The sequence below is a fragment of the Protomyctophum bolini genome, assembly GCF_963924005.1.
Source record: "Protomyctophum bolini genome assembly, chromosome: 2".
Lineage (NCBI taxonomy): Eukaryota > Metazoa > Chordata > Actinopteri > Myctophiformes > Myctophidae > Protomyctophum > Protomyctophum bolini.
The window spans coordinates 18,398,131-18,417,225 of NC_137863.1; the positions used below are offsets into that span (position 1 = coordinate 18,398,131).

The following is a 19,095-nucleotide window of genomic DNA, read 5'->3' on the forward strand; positions in this document are numbered from 1 at the left end:
TTATTGCTTTAATGTAACACATCCCACGAATATTATTTAATGAATTCACCCAAAACATAGGCTACATTTTGCAATCGCCAATCGGCGATCAAAAGCGCTGTAGTTATGAGCCGCAAATCAAGCTTGTTTTGGTCAAAAACGCAGCCTGGAAGAATATTTCTAGTTAAATGGATTCTAAACCATCTGTTCCCATAGACATCATAAGCACGCTGACTTTTCACTTTTTGCACGGCAACCTGAGTTATAAGACGCGTGCAGAACAGCGTTATGAAACCTTTTGCAATCAATAAATAAAAAGACACCAAAAGACGATCTAGGCAGTGGGTGAACAGCATAATAGAAAAACACTCACCTTAATATAAACACCATTATAGAAACACACTCACCAGTAGTGGGAAGTAACTAAGGGCCTATTCATACTCCAGTCGTAGCCTCGTAGGTGATAAGGTGACCACCGTAACAGTGGTTAGTAAAAACAGAGAGATGTGTTTGGGTGAGCGGTGAGTCGCTTACCACTGCAGTGTGACGTCATGTTGTAGTTTTCAGTGTGGACGGTGGTCACCATATCACCTAAAACCTAATTTATAACAAGGTGTCCACCTCAATCTTTGTTACAATTGCCCCCTTATCGGATCTCTCTCTCTCTCTCTCTCTCTCTCTCTCTCTCTCTCTCTCTCTCTCTCTCTCTCTCTCTCTCTCTCTCTCTCTCTCTCACTCTCATTCATTTATAACAAGGCAGCTTGTTACATGGTTTACAACCTCCCTGTACGTTCCAATGAAACATTATGATGTCGCTGTCGGGCAGAAACCTCTTATCTCTTATAAACTTTTGTGTTTTTTCCATAAATTAACGCCCTACCTGATCATACTACAGCGGCACACAAAAGCATCAAAAGTAGCAGATCTCTATTTTTTTATTTGAATCCTGAAAAGTAACAGTTTTGGACATATTAATGAGGTTTCCACCCGAAAAAACACAAGAACAGACAGTAGCCTATTAATTAGGCCACCCATGCATGCCTGCACACACACACACACACACACACACACACACACACACACACACACACACACACACAAACACACACACACACACACACACACACACACACACACTCACACACTGTAAATGCACTGCAGTAATTGTCCAAGCTATTAAAACGCGATAAACGTTCAGAATTATCCACAGCATTTCACCGTTTGCCCAGAATTAATGTGCTGAGAAGAAATGCAAAATTATAGTCCATTAGCGTAAATGCAAAGCAGTTTGGCACTCACATCATGCCATTTGTTCACTCCTCCTTATCCTTAATGGCTTTAAGGCTATAAATTGACAGAAAAGCAAGACATATTAGTAAATTCTGTGGATTCTACATTCACAAAACTTTTTATATTATAATAATTCAGATTCATTGTTATCTAAAATGTCTCACACATCCACTATGCACAGTAAAATGTGATAATTTATCCCATTTGTAACTCAGAGAGTGAACAAAATGTTACATTTTGCCTTGGTTGGGTGAAAACCTCATGTCATATCTCCCAAGCTTTTACTTTTCAGGAGTCAAATTAAAAAACAACAAATGAGCTTGTGGATCTGCTACTTTTGATGCTTTTGTGCGATGCTGTAGTGTGATCAAGTAGGGCGTTCATTTACAGACAAAAATGAACACAAAAAGTTAGAATATGTACTCCGAGTTAAATGAACAACTATCTGGTTCTCTCCCTTCCTCCTCTGTCTCATTAAAAGTGTTCTGTGGAAGAACCGCATGTTCAGACAGAGAGCATTCCTCTCTGACAGCCTTTCACTTAATGTTTCAGGGCTATTACTGTTAACCAGATTGGTTGATTAAATAGAATTTTGCGATACTGTACAAAATACAGTACAGTCATTATACTGTAGCAATGAATAGCCCAAAGCTTGGATACTAACATGTCAGGCAATTGTCACCATTTTGTTCAACTCTGCTTCATTATCAGGACATATATATTTTATAGGCACATTTTAATCACATTTACATTAAACTTACCACAAATATTACCATTAACCCATTTAGACCTACCATCGATTCTACAAATATCTTCTAAATCAATTCAAGACAGTTTTCTGAAAAACCTATGTTTCTATGTCAGTGGTTCTCAAACATTTTCATGTCAAGGACTCCCAAAAATATATGTATTTGGCCGCCGACCCCCATCTGAAAATATGTTGTTCCAGGGACCCCCCAGAAGCAAAGATTTGAGTTAAAAACATTCGCTCTGAAAGAATATATATTCAAAGATTTCCACCACATTTTCACGATTTAAAAAAAATAGCAGACCTACAAGCTCATAGCGTGCCACTCAGTGGCGCGCTATGAGCTTGTAGATCTGCTATTTTTCAATAGCTAAAGTATAACATAATGCTTGAAACACTAAAAGGGGTTCCCGCCCAGAATGGGTTAAAAATTACTTTTATCTTTAAGAACAAATGGAACAAAGTTGAGTGAATAAAAGGTAATTTTCATCTTGCCTGTTAATTGCCATTTCTTTCAGTGTTCGACATCGTGCGCCCACGGCATACAGCGGCGAGACGTTTTCTGCCAGGTCGCAGGGCGCCGCAGCCCGCAGGGGGTGGACGACGGCAGCACCACCGACTGCCCCCGGGTGTCCCGCCCGGCATCCAGCCAGAAGTGTGGTGGCGACGCCACCGACTGTCCCTCGCGCTACCGCTGGAGAGGGGGAGAGTGGCAGCCGGTAAGCAAGCAACAGCAGCAGCAGCATTGGACCACATAATTATTGTGTGCCTGGCGGTAGTCAAAAAAGAAAGAAAGAAAGAAAGAAAGAAAAAAGAAAAAGACAGAAAGAAAAGAAAGGAGAGGGGGAAAAAAAAGTTGTACATGTCTGTTGAAGTCATGCGAGGAGTATTAGCTTTGTGGTGTTCCACTGGAGTGTGAGCAATGTCAGCAGGACAGATGCAGTGCTGGTTGCTGTCTGTCTGTCTGTCTCTCTGGCTGGCTGGCTGTATGTCTGGCTGTATGTCTGACTGGCTGTACGTCTGGCTGTCTGTCTGTGGGGAGGCCAGGGGGCAGTGCTGCCAGATTTTGTGAGAGAAATAAGCAACCAGGTCTATGAAAATAAGCCAGAAAGAATACTATTAGGCTATATGAACACTTTAAACCTACTATGCATCATATATTTGCAAGTTGTTTGAAAATAGCAGATCTACAAGATCTGCTATTTTCAAACAACTCTTGAAAAAAAGGGGGATAGGGAGAGGGGGGTGGAACACTGAACAGAGCTGCATGCTGAAAAACATGCCTGTTGCTTTGCCCGTGATGAAAATCAGATATCTTTTTTCCAAGGTGAACTTAAATCGAGATCAGCAGCTCTCAAACCCTTTCATTGTTGCCTTGTCGTGCCTTGCCAGGGACATTGTGGCGCGTTGTGAGCTTGTAGATCTGCTATTTTTTGAATAGCCAACATGTACATGCATAGTAGTGGATGTGGTTAAAATGATTGTGATGCTGTATTAACTACTTTTGCTGGGGACCCCCTGCCCCTGGAACCCCCCAAGGACCCCTGGAGGTCCCAGGACCCTTCTTCGAGAACCAATGATCTACTTTTCAAGATGGGGCACCCGTTAAATTAATACTGAGCATTATAGGCCCAGAGATAAAAAATAAAAATAAACATGATTACGGGGGTCCCACCCCGATGGCGGAGGAAACCATGCAAGGCACTAACATGCACATCGGGAGCAATTAGGGATTCAGAGTCCTGCTCAAGGACACTTCGACACTAACTGTGGGGGATCGAATGAGTATTCTAATGGCAGTGCGGATGCAGTGTAATGCATATCAAACTGTGCGTCCTTGAATTTAAAAAGGTTGAGAATGATCGATCTATATAGATTCTAGACCTACACAGCCATATATAAATGGAATGATATTTGTTACCAAAAATAATGAGCCTGTAGAGACTACCTAGAAGTATTGGCCTTCCACGCCTTCTCCTTCGACCTTATCGGCAAATATTTTTGTGAAGTTGTGGTTTCTAGGAATAAACCGACTGAAGTGGCATGTTCAAATGATTCTCAATCTAGGTCAGCGAGCAGCGTGAATGAACTTGGAAAGTTTAATTAGTAGCACCAAGTGCCCTCTGGGCACTCTGCCAAGCACAGCTGGAGGTTAATTAAGACAGTTCACCTGCAGGCGCTCACAACGTTTTGGGAGTTAATCTGACAATAGCCACGTTATTGATGTTTTCAAGAAGCACAAGGGGAAACAGCTAGGCCAGCAAACAGACCACTCAGTGCTTATTTTTAGACTTTTTGAGAAGAAAATCTAATTGTGCTCTCATTGCATTCATTATAGTGCATTTAGAGGAAATGTGCCCAAGAAATAAGGCTCACGCTACTGGTACAGAGTGAGAATATTTTGTGCATGCGTGAGAATCAATATCTCCTCCATCTCGAGTATTTTTGTACCATAAAATCTATTTCTATATTTGACCACCACAATGAGGCAGACAAAATCACAGTGGATTTTTTTCAAACAGGGTCAAAGAGTAAAAAAGCTGTCTAGCAGCCCCTAGAGGCCGTACTGCTCCCTACACCCAACTGGGAACGTTTGGCCAAAAGGGCCAAAGGCCATTGACCATATGCAGACCGCGTCCATCTTGCCAGCAAGGTGGTAACTAGGTGCAATATCCCATTGACAGCCCATTCATCCAAACAGAAAAGTCCTATCTGATTGCATTAAACAACGTCATACTCACCAACATTGCAGCTGTACGAAAAGCTTGAATTGTCCTCTTTCTATCTGCAAAGTGTTTGTTTCATAAAAATCCACCGTAGACATGTTATGAGCTACTTCTGGTCAATAAATTGTCTTTCTTTTGTGGCTGTTTACAGTCGAGGGTCCCGGGCCGTTACTCTCGAACGGAGCAGTTTAACGTTATGCCCAGGACTAAATATAACAAAAATAAAGGGACCCATCAAAATGTGTCCGTGACCCACAACTGGGTCCCAACCCCACTGTTTGGGAAACGGTGGGTGAATGAGTTTGAATGCACTGAGTGAATGCACTCAGCAAGTGTCATGGGAATCTGCCCATTACATTTCTAGATATCTTTGTGGGAGCATTAAGATGCTGTGCATGAAGATGCCCTGCAAATTCTGTGGCAGTCGAGCAAAGTGTTGGTCCCAAAACAACATATCCATAATATTTTAGTAAATTCTGTGGATTCTACATTCACACAAAGATCTCATTGTGCAATCAATAAATCAAAATGCCACCTAGATTCCGGATACATTGCATGGTACCAAAAAGACCAAGTCTGTCCCAAATCGGGGACAGACTGACTGACCGACAAACATCACCATCCTTAGATTTTTGCCTCCTTAGTGAGGCAAAAATCACTTAATCAAAAGCATTCCTCTACCCAAACGGTTCACTGTTCAGAGTTTGTTTAATTCATACGTTTTAGGTAGCCTAACTTTAATTGATACACTTCGGTGTGCGAACATTTTCTAATCCTCATGCCGCCTTAGTGCCTCAATGCTCTGGCGTACATTCTTCATGAGCACAGGACTGCTCAGTTCACAATAACACTTCCAGGTATTTCAGTTGTTTGACAGTGTTTCAACTTATAAAGAGTGATGAAGACCAGCTGGTCGTGAGCCACATTCGTAATAGAGCCAAGTGTTTATGACGCAGGCGAAAGGCTCTCCACGCTGTGTTCTGAACTTTACCGTACCAACTGTGCTGTACTCAATCGTCAACACACTTGAGTTAATGCACGGGCCTGGATGTGGTAGAGGCGAGGGCTACATCACACACAGCATAAACACAACCGTGCACTTCAGCCGTCTTCACTGACATCAAGAAATCTTTGTTCCAAATCTGACTCCAAACTACAAAAGGTCAACAGTGACACGTGACGGAGGAGCGTTCCCGAAGCTTCATAAACGCCTGTCTTTACTTGGTCAGGTCATTTGTTCCCGGCCTTCCCTCTCCTAGCTGTTCTTATCTCCTGTTTTGACATGGCTCGTCCACGTTCTCACGTGTTGATGGTTTTCAGATCGCTAATAAGAATGAAGACGCAAAAACAAGACAGGGTATAATATGGGCATGGCTTCCATGTGAAGCACGGTGTCTAATGTGCATATTTATGGTTTTTGCCCAAATCTGACAACCACTGACTCCCAGTATAAAAAGTTTTGAAAAGTTAAGATTTTCAAAAATAGAAAACATGAAAGAAAAGGAGTTACTTCTTTGGCCTACTGACCTAAGACCTACCTAAGACATTTGGTGCTGATCATTTTGCAGAGATTTTGTCAAACTCACAGACATGAAAGACAGTGAGACACTGTCAAAATAAACAGTGCAGCACAACTAGAAAGGGACGCTCCACGGAGTTCATATCTCCACCAGGAGTGGCCTATACACCCAGTGTAAGTCATGGGTTCCGTGACATACGCTTCAACTTTTCTTTTTTTTTTATCAGTGATTAAGGATCTAGGTAGGTACATACATTAGTCCAGCAGCCGAGGTGGACGGGTGGGAAATTTGGTATATAGTCTTTTTTATTGGCCTAAAATATTGTCTATATACGTACATTCATGAATCCACTTGCTGACCGGGTGAACGTATTGGGCAATCTTTTTATTGGGGTTTCTTATGACCCTACCATTAACATTCTTTGTCAGGCAAAAATGTCAAACTTTCCTTTTGCTTTAAAAGTAGCATGTGACATGTCAAACTAGGGGGTTTTCATGATTCTGAATCCATTCCAAGCATTAGTTTTGCACAAAATAAAAACGGCCATATACATCATGACAAATGTGATGAGGTCTGCACATGTTTGGCACATTTGGGCAAGTGGCTATGGCTGCTTTTAGCCCAAGGAGTGTATTTTGTGCAAAACTAATGCTTGGAATGGATTTAAAATCATGAAAAACCCCTAGTTTGACATGTCACATGCTACTTAAAGCAAAAGGAAAATTTGACATTTTTGCCAGCCATAGGATGTTAATGATAGGGTCATAAGAAACCCCTATAAAAAAGATTGCCCAATACGTTCAGCCGGTCATCAAGTGGATTCATGAATGTATGTATATAGACAATATTTTAGGCCAATAAAAAATATAGTCTTTTTTTTTTTTACCAAATTTCCAGTTGTTAACAAAAGAAGCCTGTCGGCTGCCGTACATGGGTATCTGGGGGTGTAGCGAATCTTCTGGACCAGACGCATTGCAGAATGCTGTACTCTGTTGTCAACCCTAAGACATTCCAGCCTATCAAAATGGGCAGGGGTGAGGTGGGTTCTGGGAGTGAGGCCAAGTAGTAGCCTGACCCAGTTTCTTTTGGAAAGTCTGGAGCCTTGTTTTAAGGGTGCTGTGGTACCAAGAGGTGCACTGCATGCATATTCGAAGAAACCTTGTACAATGGCTCCTGTTAGGGTCATCAAGGTTTTTTTTTGACCAGTGAGGAGATCCTGTACAGGAATCTGATTACGTTTGTGGTCATTTTATCACCGGAAAGATTTGCCTCCAGGATGGAACCTAGGTAGGTAATTTCATCTTTTCGTGTTATAATGTTGTCACCCACTTTAACGGAGAATCCGTCTGCCTTGCTGAGATTACTATTTGAAACAAAGAGAATGGACAAGCTGTAGGCAGTGATGTAAAGTAATGAAGTACATTTACTCAAGTGCTATACTTTGATGAGGTATTTCCAATTTCAATCCAATCTCAGACAAATATTATGCTTTTACTCCACTACAACCACTTCAGCCCTATAGACATTTTGGCAGTGGCGGATTAACCCTTTTTGGTTCCCGGTGCTACAACCCGTTTCGGTGCCTCCCGGGACCGTTTTGTCGGTGGTAGTTCAGTCTTCTTTCACTTTCTCCCCGCCATTTGATTCCCCCCCCAAGGTTGGTGCCCTGTGCTGCAGCACCTAAAGCCCATTGGTCAGTCCGGGCCTGCAATTTTGTAGGCCCGGATAGGAACATTATTAGTTATAACTGTGTGTAAAGCTGAAAAACGTTGATGTGTATCCTCTCTCTCCCTACCTATGCCACCTCCAGTGCAGTGTGTGTTCATCCTCTCTCTCCCTACCTATGCCACCTCCAGTGCAGTGTGTGTTTATCCTCTCTCTCCCTACCTATGCCACCTCCAGTGCAGTGTGTGTTCATCCTCTCCCTCCCTACCTATGCCACCTCCAGTGCAGTGTGTGTTTATCCTCTCCCTCCCTACCTATGCCACCTCCAGTGCAGTGTGTGTTTATCCTCTCTCTCCCTACCTATGCCACCTCCAGTGCAGTGTGTGTTCATCCTCTCTCTCCCTACCTATGCCACCTCCAGTGCAGTGTGTGTTCATCCTCTCTCTCCCTACCTATGCCACCTCCAGTGCAGTGTGTGTTTATCCTCTCTCTCCCTACGTATGCCACCTCCAGTGCAGTGTGTTTTTATCCTCTCTCTCCCTACCTATGCCACCTCCAGTGCAGTAAGTCGTGCGGGACGGGCCAGCGACAGCGAGAGCCGCAGTGTGTGGACCAAGATCAGGACGAGGTGCATGAGTTGTACTGCATGAACCAGCTCAGACCTGCAGACTCCGAGAGCTGCAACTCCCACGCCTGCGACTTCATCTGGATCACCGGGGACTGGACCGAGGTCAGATACATTTTATTAACGAGGTGACTGAAGGAGACATGGTTGAAAGCGAACAGTCTGTGCAGTCCAGTCACCTACCTCTGTTTGGAGGTAGTCAATTATTTTAATCTCTCAGGACAGATTCACCGTTCTCCCCGTGTCATAGGGTAGTGTATACCCTCACAAAATAATGCAGTAATCCTGGTCCCTATACTGCCTTCCACAAATCAAACGGGGCACCTCATAGAGGACTTTAACAGAAATGTCTCTAAAATGGAAAACCAGCTACCTCATCGAGGAGAAAGGAACTGGTTGGAATAACGTGTTCCGGCTTCCACACGATACGTTCCTACTGGGGAAACTCCCCCCCCTGTCAGGTGACAAGAAGCGGCCTGCTCACTCCTGTTGCATTAAGGAAGCATGAGCTCAGTTCGGGGCTCTCCCCAGGTTGGCAGAGGGACAGTAGTGCCCAGGTTTCCAGCTTAGGCAATTGGACCCGGGTGAAAAAAGAGTTACAAAACCACATTGGAATAAAAAAACAAAGACCAAGTCACGTGAAACTAAATCCCTGTCATGTGTTTGTTCTGGTCTCCAGTGCTCGGTCACCTGTGGTCCTGGCTACCGCCGGCGCCTGGTCTCCTGCAGCGAGGTGCACGCCGGGAATGACAACTATGAGTACGGCCATCAGTCTTCGTCCGACTGCCCCGGAACCCCCCCTGAGAGCTACATGCCGTGCAGCCTGGAGCCGTGCCAGCCCTCGCAGGAGTGGAGGGTTGGAATCTGGGGGCCGGTGAGTGAGTGGAGGGGCTCCTCCATATTATGAAATCTCATTTCATATGGTGGAGGCATCATTGAAATGTGGTCCTTGTCATTATGTGTCAGTATTCTGTCGGGCGGCACATCCATGTTTTGTTTCCATAACAATGGGTGTGTTTGACAGGTGTGTCAGGAATGTGTGTCATGAGAAAACATCATATCGTTGCTGTCGGGCAGAAACCTCTCATCGGCATATTCTCAAGTTTTTGTGGGGTTTTTTCATAAGTTAATGCCCTACTTGATCATACTACAGCGTCGCACAAAAAGTAACAAAAGTAGCATATCTGCCAGCTCAAAACGTGGCTTGAAGAAACACTTTTTGAACTCTTTTGCTGCTTTTGAATTTGAATCCTGAAAAGTAACCATTTTGGACATAATATGGTTTCCACCCATATTATGTGGAATGTATGTTACATTATGTTTTAACGCATTATATTCAGACTCAGACTTCAAAGACATTATACAGATACATACAGACATAACTTAAACCAACATTTTAGTTGTTTTTGTTCCTATAGTTCTTTCAGTCAGTCACACTTTACTGAAATGCCTTCACACGTCAAGAGTAAAAATCTGGGTTCTTTGGGTCAATTCTTCCACATTGCCACGCAGCACATTTCTCCTGACTCTCCCATTGTTGTGGTGCCTCCGTGCAGTGCTCAGTGAGCTGTGGAGAGGGAGTAATGGAGAGGACAGTGCAGTGTGTCACGGCCGACGCCACTCAGGGCGGCAGCAGCAGTCTGTGCGCTGCGGAGGTCAGGCCAGAGGCCACGAAAGCCTGCAGTAACCCCAGCTGTGAGTACACACATCATGGACGGCTGCTCCCAAACACAGACCTGTCCAGAACTGCAGCCGCAGTATCCTGCCCGCCAGTGCAATAACCTGAGCTAAATACCGTAGTTCTTCTGGTTTCCCATGATCTGAAGACCAGGTAGTATTTGTGATTTGAGACATTACAACAAGGTGATTACATTAACATAGCGTGCAATTTAAACACAAATCCATTACAAGATAATAGTCATTTCAGAATGACCAAGTACAGCTAGATCTCAAAGTATTCCTTACAAATCTTTTAAATCGATCAAGTTCTTCAGTGAGGGGCGTAGTAATGAAAATCTGTCTTACCCAGTTCAGAATTAGCATGGGGGATTTAGAACAAAGTAGTCTTGAGAAAGGGTATGATGATGGCCAACTTTAGGAACTAATAGTCTGTTAAGATAATTAGGCAATTAAGGATTTTAGATAAAAAAAACATCAGTCTAACTCTAAACAGTAGAATATCCAAAAATAATAATAATAATAATTATTGTGGCAAATATTATTGTGATTGATATAGATTATGCATAAAACATAAAATGCAACTTTTGTTAACCACTTGAACCCTCCAGCATCCCTATTCTGGATATGCTTTTAAGTAGTTCCTCTTAAAAAGTCGTTTTTATGATCTTTTATATAGTATCTGTGTTTGTGTGTATTGTGATCTCTGTTGTTGTCTTTACCACTGCACAAAAGAAGTTTCCGAAAGGAAAAATAAAGTTCTTTGAAGTTGAACATTCGCCAAAAATAGCCAATCTACAAGCTCAAATCTGTTTGGCAAATCGAGTATTGTAGAGTGAAATAAAAGTGTACCAAATGCGCTCTTTACAGGTCAGTTTTATCAAGTGTAGAGAGTGGTACTGAATTTGGAGCTCAACAGAAGCTAATTCCTGTTTAGGTGGAGGAAACCATGCAATACAACAACCTGCTCATCGGAGGCAGTTTAGCATCTTTGTGAGACTTTGACCGGGAACCTTTCTGATTCCCTGCTCTAAACATCCAGAGCGATTTCCGCTCTGTGTGCGTGCTGTGTTGGTGCTGGTGTAACCATTTATCTTTTTATCTATGCGGAACCTTTCATGACATTCCTGTTTAGTTCCACTATATTTGTTTGGCAGGTCATTTGCCCAGCAGCTGTGAAGACGTCCAACGTATGAACACTCAAGTACCAGACGGACACTACTTCCTCAGCGTTCACGGAAAAGCACTCAAGGTAAGGGTATCAGTGTTGACTGGACGTGATATAGGCTACTTAAATACTAAAGTATTCACCTGCTGTTTTCACTAAAAGCACTCAAGGTAAGGGTATCAGTGTTGACTGGACATGATATAGGCTACTTAAATACTCAAGTATTCACCTGCACCTTCAAGAGTCTCTTACTAGAAACGTAGAGGAGTTATATGTATAGAACTTCTATTTGAAATGTAGTATAGTGAAAGCTTGCAACAACACATACAAACTCAAGTAAATGTACAAAACGTGACTTATGGAGACATTTTTCCGGAACCCTTGAGGGGACAACAGATTCATATGTTATCACTGCATTAAATACACGTTATCAACCGTTATCAAGACATTGGAATATGGCCAATATGACCATGTTGGCCATACTTTCGTTGTTTTCAACTATGGCGCTCGGCTGTGTTCACTTGGAGTGCACGCAAGGACGGTGCAGACAAGTCGGGACTCGGGAGCATGGAAAGTAGGTCACGGTCACAAAAAGCAAGTGCTCCCTAAAGTGTCAGTAGTTTCACTTCCACGTTTTCTTTATGTCTGATTATCATTGGCTCTATTCCAAACTTCTGATCACGGACATTTTCTTGATTAACATTCAAGATAACATTCGAAGCGGGTGGAGGGAAAGGGTCATTTTCACGGCTATGAAAGGCTCTGGGCAGAGTTCCATAAAGCATTAAACAGGTTATATTTATCTGCAATTGCAAAAGATGGCAAAGATTCCTCTACTTAGTCTCTTTTTGCACCTGCCACCCCCCCCCCCTGTTGGTCATCCACAGGTGTACTGTGCAGGAATGCAGACAGAGAGGCCACTGGAGTACATCACCTTGACCACTGGGGAGAGAGAGAACTTCTCTGAGGTCTATGGCTTCAGGTAAACTGCACATAAGTCCCTGGTTCTGCTCTGTCAATGAACCTTCAGCATTTGTTTGTAGCATAGGGTATGGTATGGCCATATTACTATTGTACATCTGCTGTTTTTGAAAGTTTCTTAAATACCTAAAATGTTTGGACATGTTTGAATAATCTTGCATACGTTTAACATAAATCCTCTCTTCTGGAGGTCCCTGGCACAAATACTTTTCAGATGTGGGTTCCACCACGGCCAAACAACAGGAAAGGGTTTTGAGAAGCAGTGCTTTAACTGTTCCTCTTCCCCATGCAGACTGACGGACCCGACCCAGTGTCCGGCCAACGGCTCCAGGCAGGAGGACTGTGAGTGTCGCAGGGACTACACCGCCGCCGGACTGTCCACCTTCTCCAAGGTCCGCCTGGACCTCAGCAAGATGCACGTCATCAGTGAGTTGCATGGTACTCACACTCACAACGTGTTTTCAATGAGTCTAACATGGTAGCTGGGAGGGAATATACGTCAAAAATCTTGAATTTGACAATAACTAATTAACTGATGCACTATCACATCGTCGCATTCCTTGAGCCCTAAGACCGAGGGTTAGACACCAAAATTCGAGTTAAACATGATTTTTACCAAAAAGATAACTAGTCTATAAGCTCACAACACGTTGTCAATCTGCTGTTTTTTTTTTGTTTGCATCCTACAATGTTGATGTCCTCACAAGTATAGCAATACAAAGTGCACGTGTGTGTGTGTGTGTGTGTGTGTGTGTGTGTGTGTGTGTGTGTGTGTGTGTGTGTGTGTGTGTGCGTGTGCGTGTGCGTGCGTACATGGGCGTGCCCACTCACTTAAGTTGGAATTGAGGTAAATTAAGTCACGGCTCATAATTAAGGTGCGGCTCACATTCGGTACACACACACACACACACACACACACACACACACACACACACACACACACACGCACACACACACACACACGCACACACACACACACACACACACACACACACACACACATACACACACAAACAAACACAGAGCCACACACACAGGCTCGGTAGCACTCCATGCAGGTATTAATTACACCAGATCTACATCATCACTCTCACTAAATCACATTTGAATCGCTAAAGACCGTTCCTAAGAGTCTCTCATCACCATTTAATTATGTCCGCGCTCACAAGGGTTAATGGGTTCAACATGTCTCCAAGGATCATTTAGGCAACACACGATTAAAAGGCTCCAGGGGATTTTAGACAGAATTTGCGCTAAGTAGACGGTATTCTCTCTACTGACACTGCCTTTTCGGGTTGACCCTAAAAATAAGACCGGATTTAGGTTTAAAACCACAGTGCGGCACTGCTGTCATCATTACGGACGACGCAAGCTGTCATTACCTACAGCTCTATGGTTATTACACACGTTTATTTGTCCATTCTTGACCTCGCAAGCGCCATGTTTCTTCTTACGCTGCGTTCACACCAGTGTTCACACTGGCAGTCTGGCAGAGACGCGACATACTAAATCCAACACGTGTCCAAAGTATCAAACAAGTGTTGTTTCACCATTTACACTCTTCTTCCCTCTTCACACAGTTCCTGCTTGTAATGAGGGCTTTTTCATATCAGGCTTTATATTATTTTCCTCTATATTTTTCTTACTCGGCAGATGCACGCTTGATGCTCAGCGAGCGTGTTGATCAACAGATGCACGGCATCTCTTTGTGTCAGTGGTTCTCAAAGTGGGGTTCCTGAGGGGGTTCAGGGGGTCCCCCCAGCAAAATCTTTCAAACACAAGATATTTCAATAATAGCAGATATACAATGTCACAGTCAGTGTCACTTCTTGCTTCATTGCGAGTTTGTACATCTGCTATTTGAACAATCTTGACAGTGTTTAAATCATTTTGATTTTTTCAACACACATCTTCTCTTCTGGAGCACAAAAAACACAATTCCAAACATCAATGTTTTATATCTTTGTGTGTTTTGTAGCGGCCAGTGTGACCGACGCAGCATTAGAGCGGTTGTCATGCACTGTACAGTATGTCACTTTTGATCTTGTCTCCCTCCACGTTTTAGCTACAGACTGGCAGTTTGCATTTACACGAGAAGGCCACAGGGTCCCCTATGCCACGGCTGGAGACTGCTACAGCGCCGCCCGCTGTCCACAGGTGAGGACTGCAGGAACCTTCTCATACTCATTCTCACAGAGCCTGCGGAATCTACTACAAACTCTGTAGATCCGTTATTTACATTTATAACAAAATGTGAACATTTGAGAATGTAATTTCAAAACATTCTATCAACACAATACAAGTCGTATTGGGTCCCTGCGGCACAAAACATTTTCAGATGGAGAGTCTGCGGTCAAATCCATATTCATGTGGGGGGTTTCCTTGACATGAAAAGGTTTGATGAGAACCTACTGGTCTGGAATGAATTCTAGGTCAAGTGCACTGTGGTCGTGCTGCATGCATGCATGCCTGGCTGTCCTCATGTGCCTCCTTATTTGAGCCAGCGGTTCCCACACTCCTCCCACACACCACTCCTCCTCGTTTCCATTCCCTGAACGTTCCCAATCTGTGGCGCAGATGACCTGCGTCTCCTAAGTGTTGACATGCAGGCAGGGAAAGTCAGTAAACCGTGAGGGAATGAGAAGGAGGTCTCCAGACATCCTTTCGCCTACTTTTTTTTTACCCTCACTTTTTTTGTCACACACTGTCTCACCGCGTTGCTTCCAAAGCACTCGAGGAGGAGAGCTGGCTGAAACCCAACGACGCTGCTTACCATCAAAATGTGCCTTCAATTCATTAGCCTCAGTGATGGAAGAAGTACTCACATTTGTTAAGTAAAAATAATCGATATTTCAACGCAGAAATACTATTAGTAGTAAGTAAACGTCTGGTCGTGACAATTACTTAAGTAAGTAAACGCACAAAAGTATTGGCATCAAAATATACTTAACCCATTCTGACCTGAGATCAGATTCATACGAGGTTTCCACTGGACGCACACTGGTCTGATTAACCCATTCTGACCTGAGATCAGATTCTAAAAAATGTCAGTCGTTCTTCGATTTTTCAAAAATAGCAGACCTACAAGCTCGTAGCGCGCCACTCGGTGGCGCGCTATGAGCTTGTAGATCTGCTATTTTTCAATAGCTGAAGCATAACATGATGCTAACACCAAAATGGGTTCCCGTTCAGAATGGGTTAAAATACCAAAAGTAAAAGTAATCATTATGCAGAATGTCCCATGTTATTAAAATGTATACAGTATCTTTTGAAAGTTTCAAATGGTCAAAGTATACCAGTACACCACTGTGTAATGGCTGAAGTGGTTAATCCGTAATAATAATAATCAAAATGAGTATAGTATATATATAGTCTAGACTCAGGTATAGTAACTGAAGTTTTCTCTCTCTCTCTCTATCTCTATCTCTCTTTCTCTGTGTCTGTGTGTCTCTCTCAGGGGCGTTTTAGGATCAACCTCTCAGGAACGGGCTTCCAGGTGGCTGAGGAGACCCAGTGGATCTCCCACGGAAACTATGCGGTGGCTGACGTCCTCACGTCACAGGTACTGCAACGGTACCCTAATAATAGCAAAAACTGATTTCTAAGGCATGTGTAGAATCGTCCCTCAAGGTCTTAATGGGTTGACGTCTTCGTGACCCACCAGCCCTGGCCCACTGGCTGGGAGTCACTGTTCTAGCGCACGCATGCATGCACTCACACATACATACACACACACACACACACACACACACACACACACACACTGGCCTGTCCTCTTGGTTCCAGTGGGCTGTCTGGGCACGGACCCAAAGTCCCTCTGGCTCCTCAAGTACCTGCTGAGAGAGGAGTCCTTATTGGACAGCTGCTCTCTCAAGCGCTCCCTCCTGCTTTTGAAATGGAGATCAAACTGAGCGAGTGCTTTTTTGGCATGGCAAATAAAAGAGTGGGTGGAGGGAGGGAGGGTGGGGGGTTAGCAGAAAGTGTCCACAGTCTTGAAATTCATAGTCAGAGAGCCGTGCTTAAAAGACCTGCAGGTCAAAGTCAGTGGAACAGGGAGAGCCCTCCATATGAGAGGAGACTAACTGCTTTGAGTGCTAGGTTGCTCTTCATGTTGTGGGATTGGATAGTGCTTTTCTTTTGTTTCTTCAACTTCATTTGAATGCGTGTGTGAATAGTGTAAGAGATTAGACATCTCCCTTGTTGGTATTCAGAGAGTTGCGTTCCCTATACCTGGCTGGCGGAAGCCTATTTGAATTTTATGCAATGCAAAGAGAACAGTTGTTGAGATAACAAAGGCAGGACAAAAACATTGCAATGAGAGGATTTTCCTCCGGCCAAACTGTGATAAATACATAAGCTCTATGGTCTGACAAGGAGCGACAAGATCAGAAATGATTTGACGTGCAAAGGAGGGATGAGAGGTACGCTGGGAGAAGATGGAGATGCCAGGAAGAGGTTTATGGATGCGATTGATTGATTGATTGATTGAATACTTCATTGACAGTTTACAGAAAAAGGCAAAAGTCTGCTAAGAGGATTTACAACCCAAGAAAGCACTACATATTCAATTAATCTGAACATTTTATGACATGAAAAGAACAGGAGAGAGAGAGAGAGAGAGAGAGAGAGGACATGCAGGACAGGTGGCTGCATGGAGTGCCAGAGGAAAATCACAGAACAATAAAATCATATGGAAACAGATGATCCGCTGTGGTGAGTGGCGACCCCCGAGGGGAATTAGCCAGGGGTGGTGCCATGACATTTGTATTTTGTTAAAAATGTCAACACCAGGCCCGGAGCCCCGGACAGTTAGTTCAACCGTCTGGCACCTAGGCTGCCAAACCAGCCGGACTACTGTTCCCTATCAATAAAGGCATAAAAAGCCCCCAAAAACCAGCTGGCTTGTGGTGGACATTTTTTATTAAAATTCCATTTTTGCCATGGACATACAAAATGAGTGGACAATGATATTACCAGAAACAAAAGAGCTAGCCCTGAAAGAGTCTGTAACTCTGCTAGTGTACACATGGAAACAAAAGGACCCGTAAAGGCTCATTCATAGTCTGGATTTTCGGTGGTGAGGTGACCAGCGCTCCGGTGGTGAGCTGTCCACCGGAGCTGAAATAACATTGAGCGGTGGTGAGTAAAAACAGAGCTGGGGCGGTGGCGGTGGTTTGCTCTTCACCGCGGCTCGTGACGTCATGTTGTAGTTCGGTGGTCACCTCACCACCGAAAATCCAGACTATGTATGAGCCTTAAGGGTCCACTCAGATTTAAGGGGGTCCTTGCAAATTAAACATTTGAGAACCACTAGTACCAGATGGACTCATAATATGCCATAGTGTCGTAGTAAATAAGTTCCATACTGACACTGTGTTCTGAACCCGAACCTGGAGACTTGGCATTCAGTTATATAATTGGGATCCAAATAATTACATTATAATGCTGTTTAAAAAAGAAAATCTAAAAATGTCCACGGACAAGACCAAGTCTTTGCCATGAATACATTTGTCCGTTATACATTGATGACACTTGGAATTAGAAGAAGAAAAAAGATTGTCTCAGCATCTATATCATTCTAATTTCCTCCATATTTTTATTTTTTAATTTGTCTGAGTCTGGAAGTGATCAAATATATAGGTTTTTTAAATTATTATTTTCACCCTTTCCTGCAATAGAATCAAATTGTTAATTACTATGCGATTCTTCTTGTGCCCACAGGATGGCAGCAGAGTAACAGGAATGTGTGGAGGCTATTGTGGCAAATGCACTCCGTCCTCTGGCTCCAGCTTGCCAGTGAAAGTAGCAGACCAAATTTAAGCCATCTCACAGGTACGTGACTATGTGACGTGTTGTAGTGCGCGTCACCTTCTTAAAAGGTTTATAACAATATATGACAGTAATGCAAGAGGATTACATTACTTTAATAGGCCAATTTGTGTTTTGACTTGGGCAATTATAAACCTGAATGTTTGTGGAATAACTGACTTTCTCCAGACAGGCTATTTTTTTTAAAACTTTTTCACAACTTGACAATTAACGTGACTTACTGTAGGCGAAAAAGAAAATGAAAAGTAACATATTATATAACTCTTGAAATAACTATGGGGAAAAACATGATCTTTTCAATTAGGATACAGATGATTTTACCACAGGTGGCCAGTGTCTCGAAGAGCTGATTCAGGAAAAAATATAGTTTTCCTCAAAGTACTAGGCCATTATTTTAAGAAGGTGCTGAGCGGTCTTATTCATTCCAACGTATCTCTTACTCTTGGTGGAAAAACGTTTTGTTTATTTGTTTATTTATTTTACTTAAGTGAAAGTATCAATATTGCAATGTAGAAATAGTAAAAGTAAAAGTCTGGTATTAAATCAAAATAATTGTGAGCTTGGCTATTTTCAAATAGAAAGTAACTCATAACATGTCTACAGTGGATTTTTATGAAACAAACACTTTGAGGATAGAAAGAGAATAATTCAAGGTTTTCGTACAGCTGCAATGTTGGTGAGTTTGATGTTGTGTAATACAATCAGATAGGACTTTTCTGTTTGGATGAATGGGCTGTCTATGGGAAGTTGTACCTTGTTAGCACCTTTCCATTAACTTACTGTATGGTAAGATGGCCACGGTCTGCATTTTGTCCATAGTAATCTGTGTCCATCTCTTTGGAAGTTCTCTTCAGGTGCTCGTCATGTCAGGATGTCCCGCCCCCTTC

The 19,095-nt window shown here is 43.1% G+C and overlaps 1 protein-coding gene across 1 annotated transcript in view; it reads left to right on the plus strand.

Moving 5' to 3' along the window:
* adamts9 (ADAM metallopeptidase with thrombospondin type 1 motif, 9) overlaps positions 1-18,205 on the plus strand; it is an 81,483-nt gene extending 63,278 nt beyond the window's left edge. Inside the window, exons 30-39 of the mRNA XM_080782404.1 lie at positions 2,536-2,736; positions 8,488-8,658; positions 9,233-9,427; positions 10,110-10,248; positions 11,388-11,482; positions 12,286-12,380; positions 12,672-12,805; positions 14,445-14,536; positions 15,837-15,941; positions 18,101-18,205. Of these exons, the coding sequence (XP_080638530.1) occupies positions 2,536-2,736; positions 8,488-8,658; positions 9,233-9,427; positions 10,110-10,248; positions 11,388-11,482; positions 12,286-12,380; positions 12,672-12,805; positions 14,445-14,536; positions 15,837-15,941; positions 18,101-18,199 (1,326 nt within the window). The 3' untranslated portion in view covers positions 18,200-18,205. The remainder of the gene's footprint in view (positions 1-2,535; positions 2,737-8,487; positions 8,659-9,232; positions 9,428-10,109; positions 10,249-11,387; positions 11,483-12,285; positions 12,381-12,671; positions 12,806-14,444; positions 14,537-15,836; positions 15,942-18,100) is intronic.
* Positions 18,206-19,095: the final 890 nt, after the last annotated feature.